Source organism: Tachypleus tridentatus, chromosome 2 (assembly GCF_004210375.1).
Source record: "Tachypleus tridentatus isolate NWPU-2018 chromosome 2, ASM421037v1, whole genome shotgun sequence".
NCBI lineage: Eukaryota > Metazoa > Arthropoda > Merostomata > Xiphosura > Limulidae > Tachypleus > Tachypleus tridentatus.
In genome coordinates this window covers 77,978,822-78,002,583 of record NC_134826.1, presented here as the reverse complement: position 1 = coordinate 78,002,583, position 23,762 = coordinate 77,978,822, and the positions used below count along the sequence as shown (strand labels likewise).

General features: G+C 31.7%; 2 protein-coding genes across 4 annotated transcripts in view; both read left to right on the top strand.

The window, feature by feature from the left end:
- Positions 1–5,498, top strand: part of LOC143245535 (PDZ domain-containing protein 8-like) — a 174,182-nt gene extending 168,684 nt beyond the window's left edge. The window contains exons 20-21 of the mRNA XM_076491899.1: positions 3,877–3,980; positions 5,491–5,498. Coding sequence (XP_076348014.1) covers positions 3,877–3,980; positions 5,491–5,498 — 112 coding nt within the window. The remainder of the gene's footprint in view (positions 1–3,876; positions 3,981–5,490) is intronic.
- Positions 5,499–5,598: 100 nt separating this feature from the next.
- The window catches only part of LOC143244296 (uncharacterized), a 51,485-nt gene continuing 33,321 nt past the window's right edge, over positions 5,599–23,762 (top strand). For all 3 annotated transcript variants that reach the window (XR_013025012.1, XR_013025011.1, XM_076488688.1), the window contains exons 1-2: positions 5,599–5,693; positions 21,989–22,156. Coding sequence is in view for 1 of the 3 variants with exons in the window: in XM_076488688.1 (XP_076344803.1) it covers positions 5,658–5,693; positions 21,989–22,156 (204 nt within the window). In the remaining 2 variants the exon portion in view is untranslated. The remainder of the gene's footprint in view (positions 5,694–21,988; positions 22,157–23,762) is intronic.

Here is a 23,762-nt window from a genome sequence, read left to right as displayed (position 1 = left end):
GTTCGACACTTTCCTGTTCTTTTGTACAGGAACTTGGAGTCCCTCAGGGCTGTGTTTTGAGTGTCACACTTTTCAGTATAAAGATAAATACCATCACTGAACAACTCACTCTCACTATTGCAAATGGGCTGTATGTCGACGACTTTCACATCTCATGTCAGTTGTTGAACATGAGATATATTGAGCGGCAACTACAAACTGCCCTCAATCGTGTACTGAAGTGGACTACAGCAAACGGCTTTAATTTCTCTCTCTCTAACACCAGTTCCATGCACTTTTGCCGCCAACGGGGTATTCACTTTGATCCTGAACTTCGTATCGGTGAAGTTTTGCTGCCAGTGGTTTCTGAGACCAAGTTCTTGGGGCTTATCTTTGACCGTAAGCTGACCTTTATACTACACTTAAAGCAGCTACGGGTCAAATGCACAAGAGCACTGAACATCCTCCATGTCCTCTCTACTACCAGTTGGGGAGCAGATCAAAGTTCCATGTTAAAGGTATATCGTGCTCTTATTTGATCAAAACTCAACTATGGATTAATGGTCTATGGCTCTGCCAGACCCTCAGCCTTAAAGATGCTAGACCCCATTCATCACCAAGGACTTCGACTCTGCACTGGTGCTTTCTGCACCTCTCCGGTTCAAAGCTTATACGTTAACTCTCATGAACCTCCTCTGCACCTTCGCTGTTTGCAACTATCTTTACTATATTCTTCGAAACTTCGTTCCTTACCAAAGCATCCCACCTGGGGATGTGTTTTCCTTCCTCATTGGCCCGTACTTTTTCAGAACAGACGATCTGCCATTGCTCCATTTGGCCTTCACATCCAGGTGCAATTGGATGAATTGGGTTTGTCCTTGGATAACATTGCAGATTCCACAGGTCAGCCCATCCCACCATGGCTTTTTACAGCCCCCAAATGTGACTTTTCTTTCAGTCATTTGAAAAAGGCAGATACTCCAGATTGGAAGTACCATCATTTATTTAATGAACATCTTTCAAACGATTATTCCGTTCCCATTTATACAGATGGTTCCAAATCAGGTAATTCAGTGGGCTCTGCTATGGTTTGCGGCAGTTCGGTGGTTGCGCCCAGAATCCCCTCTACAGCTTCTGTGTTCACTGATGAACTGTATGCCATATCTCTTGCCCTGGATCATATTGAAGCTGAGCAGTACTCCAAGTGCACTATCTATACTGACACGCTTAGTTCTATACTGGCCCTAGAATCGCTGCACGTTGGCTCACAACCTGTTCTTGCTGATGTTCAAAACCGACTGGCCCATTTCTCATTAACTGCCACTTCTATCCAGTTTTTCTGGATACTAGGCCATGTTGGTATTCGCGGGAACGAACTTGCAGACATGGCAGCTAAATCTACCTGCTCCGGCACTATCACCACTGTGCCTATGGACTATGGTCTTGTATTCAAGGCTCGGCTCTGTGCCAGCTGGCAGTCCACTTGGAGTGAGCAACACAAGAAGCTTTTTCAAATAAAACCCTATATTGGGCTTTTGCCCGTAAGGTTCGGAAGGAGGAAGTTGTTCTAACTAGACTACGCATTGGTCACAGTTTTTTAACTCATCGTTTTCTTTTATCTGGAACTGATGCACGAGTGTGTAGTTTGTGTAACACTCAAAACACTATCAGCCACATTTTACTTTCTTGCCATCGTTACGATTTTCAATGACGGCACTATTTTCAATGACGGCACTATGTTAAACATGTGTTTTCCCACGGTTTATCTGTAACATTGGACAGTGTTATTGGTGATGGTGACACTGTCCACCTTCATAAAGTTTTTAGTTTTTTAATGGCCATTAATCTTTTTAATCTCAATTAAGTGTTGCATATTTATTCATTACACCTTTTTAATTGTGGTTCCTTTTTTACAGTTTCATTCTCTGTAGTTCAATTTGACATTGGAAAATGGCCAGAGCATTAAATAACTAGACACCAGGACCGGAAAGGCCAACTTCAGGTGACTGACACTGCTGTTTGAACTACTCATTAGTCATCCTGGCGAGTTGTTATTACACTTTTGCTGCATGTCATTTAACACTTTTACTACTTTACCTTTTAGTACTGGCCATAATGACACATAACCCGGAACCAGGACTGGAAAGACCAACTTCAGGTGACTGATGGAGGTTCTGGTACTTGCCTGTTAGTCTTCCTGGCAGGTTATGATCATTACCATTCTGCTGCAGAAGTTCTTTTGCAACTTTGTAGATTGGATGTCAACATCGGTTTTATGCAATTTTCTGTTTTTAAGTGCTGTTTTGATTTTACCTTTATTTACTTTTACAAATTTTACTACATTTACTCTACTTTTACCTTTTTGCTGGACATTTGGCTACTCATTATTACGATTTTGCTATATATCTTTTAAAACTTCTATTATTTTACATTTTGATAATGGCTGCTATGACACATAACCTGGAACCAGGACTGGAAAGGCCAACTTCAGGTGACTGACAGTGGTTCTTGAACTTACCTGTTAGTCTTCCTGGTGGGTTATGATCATTACCATTTTGCTAAAGTAAGTACTTTACAACTTTTTTTACTCTGCTTTCTCTCTTACCATTGTAAACTAGGTGTCAACATTGGTTTTATACTTTTTCTGTTTCTCAATGATGTTTTGTTTTATTTTATTTTCATTTCCTTTTCTGAATTTTACTACATTTAATTTATTTTTACCTTTTTAACGGGCATTTGGCACAGATAGCCTTGCTGCTTTGTGCCATAAAACACTAAATCAATCAATCAATCAAGCTTCAAATACAAAGTACTTTTCATATGAAGTTTAAAAATACTTTTATTCATCTGAAGATTTTAATGTGCTATTAGTATAATTTCTAGACCTAAATAAATATCCAATGCCTTGTTTTGTTCACAAAAACTATATTTTATCTGTTATTTTTTGTATCAAAACTATGAGGTCAGTCTATTTTACTCTCCTTGTAACCCACCCTAAATAGTTAATAGATAAATTTTAATTACCCTTTTTTCTTTCTAGAAGGACTCCAGATTGTAACAGAAAACAGCAATGTTTTTAAAAACTTCTTAATAACTCTCAATACAGGCTTGGTCAATATGACCGACCATATGAATTCTGTGTATTTCTTTAGAGTCTTTATAGATTTAATGCTTCTAACTTTCAATATAGTATGTGTATCATCACGAAATTTTGAAGTCTTTGAGTTAATATTATGGGTCTCTAATATACAAAGTATATTTGTAATGAAGTATTTTTAATAAAATTAAATAAAGATTTGTCCATTAGTATATTAAGTATTTGTTTTGAATTTTCCATGTGCAAAGTACATTTCACCAGTGTCACCAAAGATTAAAAATGGTTTTCCTCATCTCAAATATATTTAATTTCCTTTGTGTAATTCCTAAAATCTCCAAAATACATTTAAAATGTTTTTTCAGTAAAACTTTATATTTTATTTGTTATTTCCTCCAACCTAACTTTAAAAGTGACAGTTGTACTTAGTGATTTGTTAAGCAGGCTCAACCTGTCAGGTTTCTTGGATGACCACTTATTATTATTATTATTATAGCTTTTATTGAAGATTATTGCAGCTGTTCTGGTAGAAGGTTAGACTAAACTATTATCGAACTTTAAAGATCTACACATGTATAAAGTACTCTGATTTTGTTTAAATTTTCACGATTTTCAACTTTCTATTCAAATTTATGATTTGTGCCTAATAAATTTCAATTTCTTTTTCTGCATGCCACATATTTTTTGATAATAAATTATATCAAATTTGCAAATGTAATCTTTATCAGCATAAATTTTAGATGTATATAGTTCATAGAGAATGTACTATATTATAGTTAATTTTCATAATTTTTGATGAACAGAGAAGGTGCCAGGAAAATAGCTCTTTCACCCACTTTATCACCTAGAAAAATATCATTAGGGCATCTTCACAATTGTGAAGTTCCAGTGTCCATGAGTGAGCCAGGTGAGATAGATGTACATATGTATGTTATTATTGAATCTTTTTATGTGTGTGGCAAACATTTCTAGGAATTTGTGCTCTAAATAAATAATTATGTATAAAATGTAGTAAAAGAGTTTTTACAGTGATTTTCCCACAGTTCATTTGCTTGGTAATTATTTATCATTTATCACAAATTTGTGAAAACCAACATGATTTCAGAAGTATTATCTTCTGTGAAAACTAATTTTTTATGTAAAAAAGACAAAAGCTACAGTGGAAGCAGTATCATTTTGAAAATAATTGAGTAGTTTATAACAGGAAATAATAATCACAAGTTTAAGTTATAAAAATACTTTTCATAGTCATATGTTGTTTATGTTCTCGTAACCTCTCTCAGCTTGTTAGTAGAAAAGTTCATGGGAGGAACTTTGTATGTTTTTTGTTTTTGGTCTTTTTATAAAGAACATACATATTTTTTTTAAACACTTAATTTGTCAAACAGTTTAATTAAGTGTGCAGTACATTCTTATCATTATGAAATTATGATTGTTTCGTATCTTTTTTTTCTTAGTATGTGGATCTGCTAACTTTAATTTTTCTGTAAAAAATTTATTAATTTTGAGGTAGATTTATGCCAATCATGATAAAGTAAAACATCAATCTAATTCAAGACTTGTAAATCTTAACTTGTTTCAATAATTTAATTCTCAACCACATATATAATGATAGATATTTGAAAGAATAAAACTGAATATGTTTGATTAACGTGGCTTTCTTAGCTATGAGGATGAGTTACACATGCATAGCAGTTTGTAAGTAGTTAAATTGTGTTTTGGAAGAAACATGATGGAAACTGGAGGTGCCTTTTTATTTTGTATTTATTTATCAAGCTTTGAGGACAGTTCAACCTGTTTAGCAAATACTGAGAAATAATTGGAGATGCAATTTTTCTCATTGCATATTATTAGAGAATGTGATGTTTTAATAGAAAATGTTATGAATTAAACAAATCAGCAAATACACCACCAGAAATTCCAATGCAAAAAATTAAAGGAATTTGAATGAAAGTTGTGGCCTCAAAGCTAAGGAGTTTGTTATGCGTATGTGTCCATATTTGTATGTAAATGAATTGATTTTTTTGCATTGGTTGTAAATACTACTTTAAAAGCATGATGATTGTATTAGAAAAGTTCCCTGTACCATCAGAGAAACAACAGACCTTTCAAAGATTTACAGCTTTATGTATGACACATTTTCAATCAGAACAACTCAGAAGTTAAACATACCATTGAAATTATATCGAGTAGAATAAAGAAATTGTATAACATTCCTAGCATAAATTGTAGAAATTTCAAACAATTAAATAGCATTGTAGTTTAAACTTTGTATATTTCATGTACCTTACTTAAGGACATTAACTAAAATGTTTTTTAATAAATGTTTATAAAGTGTAAAATCTGGAGAAAAGTCAAATTTCATTGAAAACAAGTTAACTGTGGTATAATAATACATTTGTTATTTTTGCCTTCAGATATATGAAGAAACAGTAAGGTGAATTTTAGCTCTAACCACAAATAAGTATTTTATCACAGATATTTAATTTTGGGTTTCCTTCTGCTTTATTTTCAGTGCAAAAAACAAGATGATGAAATCAATATACAAAAGCAGGAAGTTGCAAATACTTTTGGTAAAAATGTGATGTCATCTGGATATGAAGATTCAGGTTCACCTAGGGTGAGTAAATTTTGAGTTTGTTTATTTGTTTCTACAGTTACGGATCATACTGGTTACATTTTGAAAAATGTATGGTGCTCTAAAACATCACAGCTGAATTATTAACCCTTTTTCTATGGGCTTAGTATAGTATGCACAAGTTCATCTACACCTTTGCGAATGTTGTGTATTTGCACTATAACCTTTGATACAGCATCTGCATTTTCATAAAGTGTGGTAGAATTTTGGTAAAAATTACAACTATTTTGTACACATAAAATCAGATCTTGTTATGAAATATTTTTTACTAAAGATTTGTTTGTGAAAATAGTCTGTTTCATTACCAGTCTGAGTGCACAGTAACTTCATTTTATGTTCAAAAAACTATTCTTCATCCCAAACATTTCAAATTTTATTTGCATAATCTTAAAATCTCCTAAAACATTTCAAATGTTTATTTTCAGTAAAACTAAATTTATGTTATTTTCTACACTTTAACTGTGTGGGGTCTGTTACTTGACCAACCTCATAATCATCAGTATGTTTGATAAACTAAATTAAAGATTTGTCCATTAATATATTGAGTATTTGTTTTGAATAGTCAGTGTGAAAAGTAACTTTTATATTAAGATCAAAAATACTTTTTCTCATCTCAAAAATTTCTTTTGTGTAATGCATGAAACCTACTAAATACATTGGATATGTTCAGTAAAACTTTATATTTTACCTGTTATTTTCTCTAATTTATCTCAAGATGAGATTGATCAATTTTACTGATCTCATAACCACCAAAAACTTAATAGAATTTTGTATGTAAAACTAAAACTTTGTGTCATGCACAGTAAAGAATATCTGGAACGAGAGGGTTGATCCTAGGATTTAAAATCTTTACTTTTTTATATTAGTTTAATATACATAGTATATGGAGTACAAATTCTGTGATGGCACTCGTCATTTTATTATAGATTTCAGAATACCCAGAGATGGTCTTTTTCTGTGATATATCATATTTTTCACTTATTTTTTTTCAAAACAACATACTTTTTGTTGTACTTTAAGTATTTATTTAATAATTTAATATGTTTTGTAAGCTTTGTAATTTGTTTATAAAAATTTCTCAGAAATTTCATAAATGTTAAAGTTTTAAAGAAAGAAGTAGATTTCTCATATTTACTTAATAATTTTGTATTTAATGCTAATGTTACATGTGCTTGGCTTTCTGTCTCAGTAACTTGAATTCTATGGGTTACAAACCTCACAGATTTTTACTGAAGTTTCTGAAACTTTATATTAAACACTTTAATATATATTGCTTACTTTCCTGAGGGTCACTTTTACCAATTTCTAAAAACTTGTGAACCAACTGAAGAAGTTTCATGTAAATTTCGAGTGTATAAAAGTTTTATTTTGTTTTTTCCTTCCCATCTTGTAATAACTTGTCTGGATTTTTATGCAGAGCTGTATGTCAACTGAATTATGTAAACACAGTTGTTACATTTGTAGCACAGTATAGTATTATATACCTGCTGTCATTTTTATAAAAATATAAATGTTTTTTATTATTGTTTTTTTTTTTTCAGTTAGTTGGAATTCTGAAATTTACTAAATTAACACTTTAACTAACTCTGTTTGGAAAGCATTCATGATTTGGGTTTGTTGTGAGGAATTTGCTAATTTTAAATGAACAATAACATTTTGTGTGCATGTTTGGCTTTATTTTTGAATTTAAAAGCCAGTTTTGTACCTTTTAAAATAGAGGTTTCACAGGTTTATTAGTTACAGTAGTAGATCCAGTGTTAACCTTTCTTTAGTTTTGTTTCTTGACTTGAATGAATTTGAGTTGACAAGTGTTTGTATTTTGTTTTTGAGCTTTTCTTTTAACTATCATTTAGAGAAGTGCATTGTTTACCTATAATTTAGTGAAAGAGCTTCAAACATTTTAACTTTACAGTTCAATGCTAGTCAAATTACATATTAAAACCTAAACAAAATACTGAAGTTTCAACTTTATCTTGGATTTTGGTTAAACACTTATTTTTATTGATTTTAACCTTTAACCTCAGGTTTAAGGTTTAACTTAGAGGATGGACACGCCAAGCACATAAGAGATTCGGGAAAATAAACATTTTAGAACTTATAAAATCATAAGAGTCAAGACTCCAAACCCGTATGTCATGCACAGTAAAGGATACTTGTAATGATAGGGTTAACAAACTTGCTTTTCATGCAAATTTGAGCAAAGAATAAAATTAAGATGAACACTCTTTGTAACTATTTTAACAACATTCAGGTACAGTACTTTTATTGGTTACCGTTTATTTGAGTATACAGGAAATGTTACTTTTATTTTCATAATTTTAGAAGCAGTCAAAAGTCTTATCTTTATTATCTGCTCCATCTTTTTGTACCTGGGGAATTTGCTTTTAGTTAAAAGGTTTTTTTTAGGTTTTTGTTTCTGCAGTATGTCTTGTATGAGGTGCTCTGTGCAATTTAGATTTTCATTTTTTCACATTTGTATATAACACTTAGTTGTCCAAATGTTCAACAAACTAAGCACTGTAACTCATAACTAGCACACTAGTTGCACTTTAAACATAAACACAATTTTTATACTGCTCATTTTTAATAAATCTAGAATTCTTGTAGAATATATCAGAACTCATATGCTGCATTTTATGTTTGCAATTGCATAAAAGTTAAATATTTTAAACCCAATATAAATTATATTTTAGTACTAGTGTATAATATATGTTTTGAGAAAAAAAATGTAACCTCAATATAGCTTTCCTGATTCCGTGCTGCCCTCTACATGAGAACATTTTTGCTCACCACTAGCCACATAAAACCACGTGCTTCCTCATGATATTACAGCTCTGTTGCTTGTATGTAATCATGATACAACTCTCCATTAACAGGAGTGTGACATACACTCCTAGCACATCCAAGTTTCTCTGTAGTGATTTTTTCAGTCATCACTTCTCACTTTGAAACACATTTGTAAAGAAATGTATTTTTTCACTTGGGAGCTTTTGAGATATAGGTATCTTTTATAGAATTATTTGTAATAATATAATCTGTTATGGAAATATAAATTTTAATTTTAATTTTCCAGCATTTCTGAACCTGCACAATTTGTGGCCTTTTATTTCTACATTATTAATTCATAAGTGAGGGTTACTTCCTTTTTGTCTGTTGAGGTAGTGAGAACTAGTTTGTGATAGGAAATGGAGTCTTTCATGTGACCTGGATTTTTTTCTGAACTAGATATACCTGTATATTCTGATCATAATGTAGAGAATTTTGACAAGTTTTTGCCCATCACTTCCATTTGCCAAATCTTCTATCCATACTATTGTGGATCGACATAGGACCTTTTCATAAGCTCAGAATATGGTTTCTCATATGTGTTGCTTCTTTCTCTCTTTCCTTACTTTCATGACTCTACTTCCTAATTTATACCCTAGTTCTTAATTTTATGTTTTATATTATCCATTGCTCTGGTGCTTGTATGCTTCATCCTGCTTCACTTGTTACCACCCCTACCTTGGTTTAATATCGAGCTGTATTCTCTTCCTTTGGGCACACAGCCTCTGGAGTCTATTTCTTCTGACTTGGAGATCAAATCTTCTATCTTATGTTTGACTTTCTCAAGCATATTTCATGCTTTCATCTTTTGCTAATTACTCTTTTACTCTGTCTTTCTCCCCATTCTCCTTTTTCCCAAAGCAATCCATCATCCCATGAGGAGTTTTAGCAGATAATTTTTCACTTATCTTCTCTACTTTGGTCCACTTCTCTTTCTCAGCCTTGCACTTCATACTTGGTTGCTCTGTTGCTATAATTTCTTAGGAAGGTACCCATTCTTGCTCAGATATATTTTCCTTTCTCTTATCTTAGAGACCTTCATCTGACTTCTTTCCTCTGCCATGGAGCTTTTGATGTGATATATTCTTCTTTATCCTCACTGATTTTCTGTCTCTTGTAGACTCCTCCTTTACCTATTTCTGTCTAATGTTTTCCCACTTCTTTTCCTCTTCCACCTTTGAATTATTCTTTTTCCATTTACGTTTGCATTGCTCACACATATAAGTGCTGTTAGTCTTAGCAGTGAATATACTATAGTCTCAGTGCAGTAGGGGCCCTCTTAATTCAGTTTGAAGAGCTTTGGCATCAGTTTTCAGCTAATTTAGGTATTTCAAGTTTTGTCAGAGGGCCTTACCCTTCATTTTTCCACTCCTCTTTCCTTGTCTCCAGTTCCCATTACGTTCCTTCCACCAGCATATCCTACTTCCCACAAGCATCTGTCAGAGGTAGTGTTGGACCTATTAGTCAAAGATGCTACGGAATGGGTTTTCCATCTTTCTCCAGGATTTTATTCCCATCTGTTTATTACATCCAAGAAGACCAAAAATTGGCATTCGGTCATAAATATTTCGTACCTCAATCTGCTTATTGGCCTATCTCAATTTACCTTAGAACTTTTCTCATTCTATAATAGTCTTTTACACCAGGACACTTTGATAAAGAAGGTGGATGCCTCAGGCTCTTATTTTCATATTTCCATTTTGTTTTGTTTAGTGAGGTCGGGCTTATTAGTGCCATATGATTTTTGCAGAGCAATGTGTTCTTTTGATCATCACATTCGTGGCCTGTTCACCAGTATGTGGATCACTGCCTTCATAAACTGCATCCCTATAGGTCTCCTACAGTTATACACTTCTCCTTCTTTAGGAGGTGGTGTATAATGTTTGTTTGATCAAGCTTGTTCTCAGTTTCTCTCAGCAGGGAATTTTCCCCACTTTGTTTGATGGATATGGAGTGACTGTTTTCCATTACTCTCTCCTCTCCTTACATGGGAAGTTTTCTCTCTTTTGGTGACATACACTTCTGTGGAGTCCCTTATTATCAGTAGAACCTTTTGTGATATCCTTTGTCCTTCTTTATTTAGCTTCCTCCTCCCTGAATACAGATGGTGTTCCTCTTTTTTCCTTTCATCTAAATCTCCATTTTTTTACAGATGTTTCTCTGATGGGATGGGGCTTTTATCTCAACTCCTGAGATTTGGGCTTATAAGTGGGAAAAGATGTATTTTTTACAGTTGGTTACTGCATCTTTTTTTCTTCCCTTTTTGTCATTTTTCTTCCATATCTTTCTCTCTGCATTCTTCAACCAGTGTTTACCATTACTGGTTACCAGATGGTTGTCTCGCATACTTTTCAGTTTTTCCATTACCTCTTGTTTTTTACTCCCTAGCCCTCACTATTATTTTCCATTTCTTATCCCACCTTTGTCCTTTTTGTCATTCCCTTTAGGACTTAAGTGTTGTTCTCTGTACCCTAACCCTTCATCTCTTTCAACCTTTGGGATACTGTTCCTTGTAACATTTTTCTTCATGCCATTTGTCTCCTTTTAACAATGGTTGTTAATGTTCTGATGTGTAGGACTTTAGATGTGATATTTTTTTTTTTTGCTGCTATGTACATATATCTTCTCTGTTCTGACTGTGCCTTTTTGTGTCTTAAAATGTCTATGATATGTGAAGGTGACAGCCCATTCACTACTAAATCTTCCCTGTCTGTTTCTCATCTTTGTTCACACTTTGATCTTGATCATTTATCCTAGCCTATTTTTGCAGTCCATTATTATTTGGCTTACACTACTGCTTTGCAGTTTCTGTTTCCTTCTCTTCATTCCTTGGAATCCCTCTTTCACCCATGATCTTTCTCCCATTGCTCTTGTATTGGACCTACCAGAATGTTTCATTTTAGAATCTATTGTAAACTTCATAATATGAATTATTTACATGACATGAGTAATAAATAATTTTAGAAGTGATAGATATCACAGGTTTATTTATGTAACTTTTTACAAATCATTTGTTGCATATTGCAGTTGTTGTGAATTGACACCATGTTACTCGAACCTTTTAAATTATTCTCATGTGCTTTTTAACCCTATTGCCCAAGGTTTCCTTTACTGTGCATGAGAGAAAGTTTTAGTGTCTTACATTTAAGACAGAGAATTAAATTGAAAAGATAAATACTTCAATGAAATTTCTTGGTGAAATGCAAAAGAAATAACACTACTCCAAAATTTATGTAAGTAAAAAAGTAACATCAAAGGAAAGAAAATCAACTGTTGTTTAAATAAGATTAATTAATAAATTAACAGAAAACAGAAACTTAGCAGTCAAAATTATGGACATACTGAAATTAACAAGTGTGCGTGTGGAAAAATCCATTTTTCAATGTTAACCAGAATTACTATAAACAAAAAAAGAGGGTTTATTTATGGAAATCCTTTTGGTACTGTTGTTATGTGGCTTTACATTGATAATTTTGAAAATGAAGTGTTAAATAATGCTAAGTTTTAACCAAAAGTTTGAAAAAGTATGACAGTATGGCAGTGGTAAAGTACAAGAATTTTCCTAGTTATTTAAATAGTAAAGAACCATCAATTCAATTAACATTTGAAATAAAAGAAAATAATATAATTTTTTATAGATGTACAAGTTAGAAAAGAAACAGCAGATCTTAGAAGCAGTGGTTTATAGCAAACCATTTGCTGTTGTTGTACTGCTGCATAAAGAGTTGTGTCATATATAAACACAAAAAATATCTGCATTTTACATGTATGTTTATGGGATTTTAAAAATATGTTCAAGACAGGTAGATTTAAATAATGATTTATTGTTAACTATATAGCTGTTGATAGAGGATTTGGATCAAATATAGCAGACAAAGCTCTTAATAAATTTAATAAAAGTGTAAGCATTGTTAAAAATACTACAATACATTATATTTATGAAAAACAAATTAAAGGTTAGCTTATTTCTAGGTTTAACAAGTCAAAAAAGTATTTAAAAAGCATCATAATTTGTATCCTATTTTCAAAATAATAATAATATAAAAGACATGATAAGGAATACTAAAGATAAAATAGAATTAATTGATAAAATGACTATTTATTTATAAGACAGAATGTGATGGTATTCATATTTAACTAAAAGAACATAAAGTTTATATAAGAAATAATAAAATAGAAACCTCAGCTGTAACCAAATATGTAAAAACTAATTAACATCCAATATTATGGGAAAAATTTTTAATTTTAGCTCAACCTTGTAATATTATTGCATTAAATATTAGAGAAAAGTAGGAAATAATGAAATGTAAAGAAGTACTAAATAACTAAATAGAGGTGAAGGACCAGCAAGTCAATATGTTGATATATTGTGAGATATAATAATTGTTAAAAAAAAAAGTTGACATAGGAAATATGTGAATAATAGTGAAGCAATGTGTAAAGGTGTAAAACTATCAAGTATGGCTTTTAAATATCTTCTAAATAACTTGAGAAGATGACATAGATCACATCACAACTAGTAGTGTGTTGTTTTAATGTGGAAACCATACAGCTTTAATAAAGTTTTAATTATATAAATAGTAAATGTTTTTAATTTATTACATGTGTAAACTATTTTTTGTCCCAGAAATTTCAAATATTTCTTTTTTGGAAAATTTTGTATTTTGTCTGCTATTTTATCTTCCCTAACTGTATGGGGTCTCTTCAATTTGACCAGCCTTATAACCACTGTAAAAAAAATTTGGGAAATAAATATAAATTATGCTTTTTTACATTCTAGAATTACTACAGATTATAACATGAAAATACAAATGTTTAGTCTAAATAATTTAAATCTCATAGCATTTATACATTTATATATATTTACTATATTATATTGACCTTCCAGTTGTTCCTGACTAACATTAAAGACTTTGTATTGATGTGGAGCACATGTACTCATGTTATTGTATCCAAAAATATGAAACTTGTCTTTACAAAATGACCTATTTCAACTGTGTTTAAATGTAAAATACAGTAATATTTCATTTATTTTACATTATATATTTATGTACATCATCACTATTTACAAATAAGTTCTTAATATTATTTTTATTAAAACATAGAAAAGTAAATGAAGAAATATAGCAAACTATTATCTCTTATAAATACAAATTTGCCACAGATTGCTAAGCCTATGAAATTTTGCACATGGAGGATGTGAAAGAATTTTTTAATTACTGTTGTATATATGTTTGAAATAACCAAAAATAAGTTACTACGTCAATACCATACAATTCCACTATAATTTATTAAGTGTAGTTACTAAGTTGTATTTGGGTCTAAAAATACACAATTTTGAGCCAACTAAAGATTCAACTTACCAGTTTGAAATTTAGGATTGAAAGAATGAGTTGATGTCATAATATTTCACAATGGTCTGGAAAGCCACTAGTGGGATCTTCTGAGCTTTTCATTGGTTATTCATATGAGGTACGGAAGTATGTACACATAAGGAAGAATTTCCAAACACTGAAAGAAGTGGTATCTCAGCATATAGAAAAGATAAGAGGTCCTTATTTTCTATTCTAGCTTGTGAATATTGATAATTTATTTGAGTTTCTAATTCATACAAAACTATAAATTTTGTATTTGATTATCACAAACATAATTTGAACCAAAGTTCCATTCAACATACAATGCAACACACAAAAATCAATATTTAATTGTATCTTTTAATATCTATCTTTAAATTGAGAAATTAACTATTATAGAGTCCCAAAATTTCAATTATCTGTAATCTGATACTAAACTTATTGGCATAAATTCATAAAATAATAGTTCAATAAAATATTGAATGCAAGTCAATAAATGTTATGACATAGTTAAATGTATATTGTTATGAAGTTAAAGCCACTTAGAATAAATGAATGTAGTTTCATGTTACAATTTTAAGTCATTCTAGAGAGAAAAAAGGGTAATTTAGAGTTATTTTTTCTTTTTGGTGATAAAGAGATCAATCAGTTTGACTGATTCCATCTTGAAATAGTATAGAGAAAAAAAAGAGGTAAAATATAAAGTTTTACTGAAAAAAAATGTTCAAAATGTATTTAGGTTTTATGGATTACACAAAGGAAGTTTTTGCTTTTTAATCTTAACATGAAAATTACTTTACTAAAAAGAATTTTTTTTGTACATGAAAGACTTATAATATTAACTGACAGACTGCCAAGTTTTATGAAGATATACACACTATATCAAAAGTTAGTTGTTATAGATTTAATACTTCTAAGTTCAAAGAGGTCACATAGTTAGCCAAATGTATGGAACCTCTGTTGAGAAAGTTAAGTGAGTATTGTTATGTAATGTCTTGTGGTTTATAGAAATTTTTAAGCCTCAACTGGTACAATAAATATAGGTGACTGAGTTAGTAAAAGAAGATTAACCCTTTTGCAATGGATCAGGGGTCAAAGGCCATGTCATTACATTTGTTGACTTGCATTCAGAGTTTTATTTAACTACTATTTTATGACTTTATGTCAATAAGTTTGGAATCAAATTGTAGATAATAATTTAAACTTTAATATTATATATGAGTTAATTTCTTAATTTAAAAGTGAATGTTAAAATAACACATCTAAATACAGATTTTAATGAGTCATGGTATATTGAATGTGGTACTGTTTAAAATTAGATGTTTATGATATCAAAATACTAAACCTATAATTTTGTACAAATCAGAAATTCAAATTACTGATATTGACAAGCTGGAATATAAAATAAGAACCACATATGTTTTTATTTTTTTGAGATATAGCTTATATACTGAATCAAACACATTGGCCCCATTCAACACTTACTTCAATATATGACATGTGAATAACCAATCAACAATTTAGAATGTCCACAGAGTGGTTTTCCTCATCATTTTAATCTTTGAAATAACTTCCACATTCTTTCAATCCAAGATTTCATGGAGGTAGGTTGTGTTTTCAGTCTAAATAAATCTTAGTTAATAAGCTTAGTAAATTATAGGGGAATTTTATGGTATCAGTGTAGTTATTTATGTTTTTTTGGTTATTCAACTGCATATAAAACATAATTTTTTTTTTGATATTCTCCACGTGTGAAATTTTAAAAGGCTTAGCATCATATGTTCTGTCTTGCAACAGCTTTTTTTTAGCTTTCATTTCTGTCATTCATTGGAGAAAATTGTTCAAGCTAGCATCTGAATAATATTTTGCACTTTTGCAGCACACTATTTCTACTCTCTGTTGTTTCTTCTTTGTTTGGCTAAAGGTTGTTTTCAGTCACCATTTTACATATCTGTTTTCATCTCTGATGAAATAGGTTGCTTTTCTTCTCCCTTTACAGGGTCCTTTTTTTGCCTCACAGGAACTCACTCAGTGGTAAATGCAAATAGTGACTGCCCAGATATAGCTATCCAAATTCTGCACAGTGTAGGGCCATCATGGCCTGATATAGTGCTTTCTTATGAGATGTTGCATTTTCTATTACAGATTGTACTGTCTTGTGGAGTATCATGAGTGAAGCAGTCAGGGTATCTCTCCATTCTTCATGTTTCAAACCTGATGCCAGCATTGCTTTTAAAGATAAGATTTTCGTGATCACCTGTTGCACTTCTATGCAGTGATTCATTTCTCTGAGCTCTCTAGTGCACTTTTATCCCCTGTTTTCTTCTAGTTGAGCATGTGTAGCCTAACCACTGGGACAGTGAACCATGAAGGATTCCTCCTGGGACCAGCTCCACTTGGTAGAGAGTTGGGTAGTAGTGTTCCTTATTTTGTTATATATTTCACTCCTCTGGCAGGCTTTCTCCCATCCTACTGCTGTTTGAATGTTGGTGGATGGTATGGTGTTGGATTGGTGCAGGACTAGCCATTAGAAGTCTTCACTCAGTTTACAGGGCAAATGTTACTTTTATTTTTTAATTGGGATCCTCTTCCTATTGCAGACCAGATGACAAAGTCCTGATGCTCTTTGGTTTTGGACTGGAATTGACCCATTATATAGTCTGATGCATCATAGTCACACTACACAAATACCACTTTGGACTGTATTTATATTTTCAACAAAACCTAGTGACATGTCCCTTCTTTGTGGGCAAAGATTGTACTTTGGTACAGACAAGGTGCAGTCTCCCATGGATGTGCCCCATACTGTCTTATAGTAGAGTTCCTTTCAAATGCTTTCCATGGGGAGAATCATCTAAGTAATTTTACACCAGTCATTCCATATGAGATTTTAATTGTGTGAGATGAGAAGAAGTTACATATTGTATTGGAAGATAATATTTTCTAATAGTGGGAATGTATTTCCAGTAGATACTTGTCACTCATCACACTCCACTTTTGGTTTATCTTTTCTTGCCTGATCTTGAAGTAATGATTGAATAAACAGTATAGAGGGAGTCAGCTGCACTAGGAGAGTGTATCTCACTCCTGTTGATGAAGAGTTGTTGCATACTCATTTGCATGCAACAGTACAACAATTTAGCATGGAAACATGATTTTAGGTGGGAGTCTCAAAGCTAGTGGAAAGCAAAATATTTGTGTATAGAAAGCAGCACTGAATCAGAAAAATATTAACCTTTGCATTTTATACATTTTAGGTATGTGAAAACAACAACAACAACAACAACTTTCATTCTCATTAACCAAATAATTCCATAAAATGGTTTTTGCTTTACATCTTATATTTAAAAGCAAGTAAGGAAAATACTTTTTACTTAATAAAGAAATGGCCTCTCTTTAAACTGTTCTTACTACTTTTCCAACAGCAGGCTCTTAAAGATGAACGTAGATACTTGTATTTATCAAGGTCTTTGCCTTTGCAAGGTCCTTCTTAGTTCTGAGTAGCTCTACACAAACCTTATAAACTTTTAAACCTTCATGGACTGATTTTTGGACCTGGTTCTGTCTTCATCTTTTTGGCGCATGAATTAGGCTTCAGTTTGTTCTCTGATCTTGGTTGTGATGTTTCAACTGAATGGTCTGTTGCAAGTTGTAATGGGCTGGGATTGAAGTCATAGCCACTCACTGAGGTTCTGTTTGTATGATGCTGTGATACCCCTTTGTTGTATGTTTCATCTTGTGAGGGTGCTGAGGTGATATCAAAGAATTGGCGCTATGTCTGAATTTCTAATATTCCCAGAGCTTTGTCAGTGGATTGTTATGATTTCACTTTAGTGTTGTTCATTACTTCTGTTTAGGAATTGTGTGTGCTATAACTACACCATAATAAAAAAACTGTTACATGGTGGTGTACAGAAAATGTATAACAAGCCATCACTTGATAATTTAAAAAGCAATGAACCTCAAGTTATTTCATAGGATTCTTGCACTATTTTTCAAAGTTAAATGAAGGATTTTAAGCACTTTTCATGATCACACATTATAATTTCCAGGAACTAAAAATAATGTCATGCTATAATCCACAAGCTTTAAAAACCAAAAAGCCTAAAATTTGTAATAAAAATCACAGAACTGGAGATTTGTGTATTATATTACTGTTAATTGTCTATATCAACTTTTGATGCATAAAATCATTATGTATAAAAATGACTATTTTGACACATTATGTATAAAAGTAGGAGTTACAGTTGAAAATGCAAATTTTTGAAATAATGTCATATGCAATTGCTGTTACCTGGTACTCAAACACAAAGCACATGCATGGTGATATACTGGATACCACACCTCTCTAGAGTTAATAAAACAGAATGACATCATTATATAGATACAATGAGGAAATAGAAACACCTATTATTTTATCTCTTAACATTATGAGCAACTGCTCCTTGTCAGGTTTAGTATGATAGCATACCTCTAAAAATATAGCAAAATCTCTCAAAGTTGTGGATAGTGCAAGTCTTTTTAAAACTGTTATTTTTGCTATGACATCAAATTTGAGAAGATTTTTTAACATCTTTAAAGCTATACATTAATTAATCTTATGTTTTATTGAACTTTTAGAAACAATTAAAGATGTATTCCCTTATCATACACTTGATACAAATATACTTTGTACACTTTTCCAAGCATATTATTCCAATATACGTAATATTTGTCATAAATATTATGTTAACTTCAGATTATTCTTTATTATTATCTGAAGGAGAACCTTTTATTATTATATACAACTAGTATTCTTTTACCTGTTTATGAATGTGGGTACATTGGTATTAGAGCATTAAGTATTGTAACTATTCTGTGAATAGCTTGTTTGTTTGGATTGTTTATCTCTGTGGCTTTATCCACATGCTCTGAATAATTGATGGTGTTATGTACTGTTCATTCAACACATTAGCAGTGGACTGCACTAACCATTTAACTAGTAGATAAGATTCAGCACCTTTGACAAAGCATTCAGTAACCATCAGCACATAGTGGTTGCATTACACAAGATTTTAATCAAAATACCCTCCTCCCTTTCAGGTCATTTAAAGTTCATGACCCATTTCATTGATGCATAATCTACTCAGCTGGCAAATTTTCAACTTTAAATTAAGTCAAAGTAATGTTTGAAAAATACTTCAACTGTTTTAACAGTTTTCAACAAAGGGCCAGTAGTATTCAGAGTGACTCTGTACACAGAAGAACCTAAATGGTAAATGGAGTTTTGTATAGCTTGCTGATTTTCACTCTTGTTGAGAGTATGCATAGAGCAGTGTGACCATAATAGAACTTAACAAGTTTGCACAAATGGAAAAAGCACACATGATCTTACTCCTAACATTATGCAAAAACTGGGGTATTTACTACCTATAAGCACTGTAGATTACTACTTGTATCACACTGGAAATCACTGTTGTGTGGTTTATAAAAGTGGCATACAACATCATCTTACAGTACAATTTCTTTACAAATGCTGCAGATTGTATGAATTCATATTTGTTCTTCAGTCTGTGGTGAGCACATTTTATCTTGAAGCATGGTCAGTAATGTTTTAGTTGGATACAGATCCTTTAGTTCTTCAATCTGTGGTGAGCACATTTTGTCTTGAAGCATGGTCAGTAATGTTTTAGTTGGATACAGATCCTTTAGTTCTTCAATCTGTGGTGAGCACATTTTGTCTTGAAGCATGGTCAGTAATGTTTTAGTTGGATACAGATCCTTTAGTTCTTCAATCTGTGGTGAGCACATTTTGTCTTGAAGCATGGTCAGTAATGTTTTAGTTGGATACAGATCCTTTAGTTCTTCATGTTTAAGCTCTCAATGTGTCATTTGTGGAATTCATTCACTAATGAAATTATTACACTGCTTTATCATCACAGTTATTGCAATGATGTTTTGCATTTCACAACAACATGGTATCCAAGATTTGGACATTCAGGAAATAGACACATATTCACTATTTGGTGAGTTAAGCCATTCACATTACTATACATCTGTTGTAACTGATTATGTTCAACAAAATCATGCATTTGCTATGTTGTAAAATGTGTGTGCTCATCTGACCTCCAGATTGCAAGTCATCATAGTTACCTTCAATATTCTATGCAACTTGATTAGTAATATTCAGATTTAACAATTCAGAAGTGATGAAGCTGAACGTGGTTTCTTTTTGCAAGGTTAAGCATCCCTTTATTTCTAAGTTATTGTACAAAAGTTAGTATTCTTTGTTTATTAACTTGCATACCCATGCTGTAGCATGAAATATGTGAATTACACCATTAATTCTCTCTTCAGCATTTTGAAATAACTTAACAGATTTTTCACTTAAGAATTGTTGAAAGTGATCAAAATTAACTCCTAACACAGGCTTGGTTAATTTGACCAACCACATGACCTCTTTGTATTTGTTTAAAGTCTTTAAAGATTTAATAATTATAACTTTTAATTTAGTGTGTATGTCTTTGCAAAATTTTGCAATCTTTCAGTTAACATTATAAGTCTTTCATCTATTAAAAAATAATTTTTGCTGAAGTATTTTTAATAAACTTAAAGTGTGTTCTTTCATATATTGAGTATTCATTTTGATTAGTCCCGTGTGCAAGAGGCCCACAGTAGGTTAGGGCACTCGAATCACAATCTTGGGGTTGCAGGTTTGAATCCCCATCATACTAAACATATTCTCCCTTTCAACCTTTGGGGCATTATTATTTTAAGGTCAATCCCATAATTCATTGGTAAAAAAAGTAGCTTAAGAATTGGTGGTTGGTGATGATGACTAATTTCATATTCACATTAGCAACCGATCCAGCCGCCACTAGGCAGTGCCTAGTTCCATTGTAAACGGTCCCCCGCTGGTACAGCTGTAAATCAATGGAGTTACAATGCTAAAATCAGCTGGTTTGATTTCCCTTGGTGGACTCAACAGATAGGCCACTGTGGCTTTGCTATAAGAAAACACACACCCATGTGCAAAGTAATTTTCATGTAAAGATCAAAAGTACTTTTTCTTCATCTCACAAATCTCATATTCCTTTGAGTAATCCATAAAACCTCCAAAATACCTTTCAAACGTTTTTTATCAGTAAAACTTTATATTTTGTTATTTTTTCTTCTCTAACTCAAAATTGGATTGATGAATTTGACTGACCTCGTAAAAACCAGAAAAAGACAATCAAAATAAATCTAAATTACCTTTTCTTATGAAACTATATTTGTTTATCCTTTTAAGCTTTTAACAGTATACATCTGATTATAATTGTTTTATTGCTTTATTACCATTTGAAACATGTCTAATCACTATCCATGCCATTAATTATAAGTTGTAAATCACTTAGGGCACATGTAGGTTTATTATTTATTTTATATAGATGTTTCCTAAAAGTTTGTCAATAACATCTTTAGAGGTAACCTTCACTTTGTTTTAAACTTTCCTTATTATAATTTCAAACTATTTATTCAAAGTTAGTTTCCTACTCTGAGGCCCAACAAAAGTAGCCACAAATATAAAAGAATATGTTTAGGTCATTTACACAACCTCTTGTTGACATAGTGGCAAATAAATAATATTGAAAAGAAAAAAAAAAGGCAACAAATGTATGCACAAACAACTTCCCTCTGGAAAGAACACATCATACAACCTATTAACCATTTATATGCTAGCTGTATGTTTCTCATGGGTTGTAGAATGTTAGATAAGACTTTCATATTGTGATTTGTCTAGACAAATCAATAGCCAGTGGTTTTCAACATTTTAAGCATAACAAAATGTGACATTATTTCAGTGAAAATGATTCACTTGTGTAAAAGTACCTAATTTGTGAAAAATCTTTATGTGATGGAGAAAAATGGGTATTTTGAAATCTGTGAATAGGAATTACTGTAGAACATGTAAAAGTTTCAAGACAATAAAACCACTGCAGGCCTGTGTAATCATCCACTTTTTTTTCAGTTACCATATAGAAAATACTGTGTTTAATTAAAATTGCACTTTTTTAAAAGTAAATTATTCTTATTTACAGTAATTGAACATTGAAAGTATTTTATTTACTCTAACAGGTTAGAAGAAGAAAGATTCAGAATTTATTATCCAGTCTGACACAAACAAAGACAACTTTGCCTAGAAGTGGGTCTGTTCATAACCTTGTTCCTCCAACAGAACAACATGCACCCTTGTCTAAAAGTTTGCCACCATCTCCTCAACGCTCACCAGCTCAGAGCAGAAAGGTAACTACTTAAATCTAGACAAAAACTTCATTTGACAATCTGGAGATTAGTTCTGTGCTGTGACAAAATATGCTAATTTTGTATTTTTCAATACTACTTTAAACATATGTAAAAATATAATTAGCATGTTTATTTAGTAAGGTATCTGCATGTTTCACTAATTATAACAATAGTAATTAGCTATTCTGATGTTTAATTATATAGTTAATATTTGATGTTTTTGGAATGCAATTTAATGATAAAGTGTATGCATTTTTCTTACAAAAATATATACAATAATTTTATAATAAAGCCCTCTCAGTTTGAGACATTTCTTTCTACCATGAAGTTGACTATACTGTGTTCTTCCAACCAAAGCTAAAAAGTAGATTGGGCTTGTTCTTGTATTATTCTGTTGTTTTCCTACTCCTGTCAAATGCTTTGTAAAAATTTCTAAAACACAAGTGTGTTGCATTCTAATGTTAATTCTATTTTCCAAGGATCCTTCACTTTGGTTCTATCTGTCATTAGTCTAGGGGTTTACACAAACCTTTCACCCTTCCTGTGGAATTTCTATCTACATTCTTTCACCCATTAGGACATGACTGTTCTTATTGGCCTTTTCTTACTTCTCTGGCTTATTTTAAGTCTGATTATGTTACTCTGCTCACTCTTGCCAAATAAATCCTTTATTCAATGAAATATGCATTAGCCACACTGTTTAACCCTCTTACCTCAGGTATCCTTTACTGTGCATCACACAAAGTCTTAGTGTCTTATATCCAAAATTTTACTAATCTACATTTTGTTTGTTATACCAATCAGTGTAGCATAAAATTTTAACTAATAATCCATATCTTAATAGCATATAAATTTTAAGCTCCTAATCCTTCTAGGCAATGTTTAACTAAATCGTGAATTTGACTTATTGTGACACATGACATATTTTCTCTAGTCATCTTCTCTATTTTATCAACCTACCCTTGAAAAAGTATGAAATTAAATGTAAATTATTCACTGTAAAATTGCTCTTGCTCAGAGAAACCACAATTTTTATAGCCTTCAATTTTGTTTGGTTACAGAGCCATTAAATAGAAAATTATGCCCCTCTTGCTTCATCTACTTGTCACAACCTCTCTTTCAGAGAGTTCTCTCTTATGTTTAATTATATATTACCTGTAGCCACCTATTTCACCTGTACCATATCACCTAGGAAACTTAATATCTGTGAATAATTTGTCTTGTCAAGGGGTGTTCTAAAGTAGCTGAACTTGCCTGTATAAGCTAAATTAAGAATGCAACAGTTATTCAAAGCTCTGATTATAACTGTGATAATTAATTGTGTAATAAATTTTTGTACATACATTTATAGCCATCAAGTCAGAAACAACTACTGTAAAGAATCTGGCCTTATTAAAACCTGACATTTAGCACGTCAGCCAGGATACTACAGGAAATAGGCCTATATACACAAAAACTAGCAATGGCAAAATTAGTGTAGAGATTACAATCAAATTATAGAACTACATTGACTGATTTTAATAAACATAAAGAGACTTGGGCAAAAAGGTAGTAATGTGTGAGAATTTGTTAAACATTAACAAGGCCTATAGAGAGAAAAGAGGAA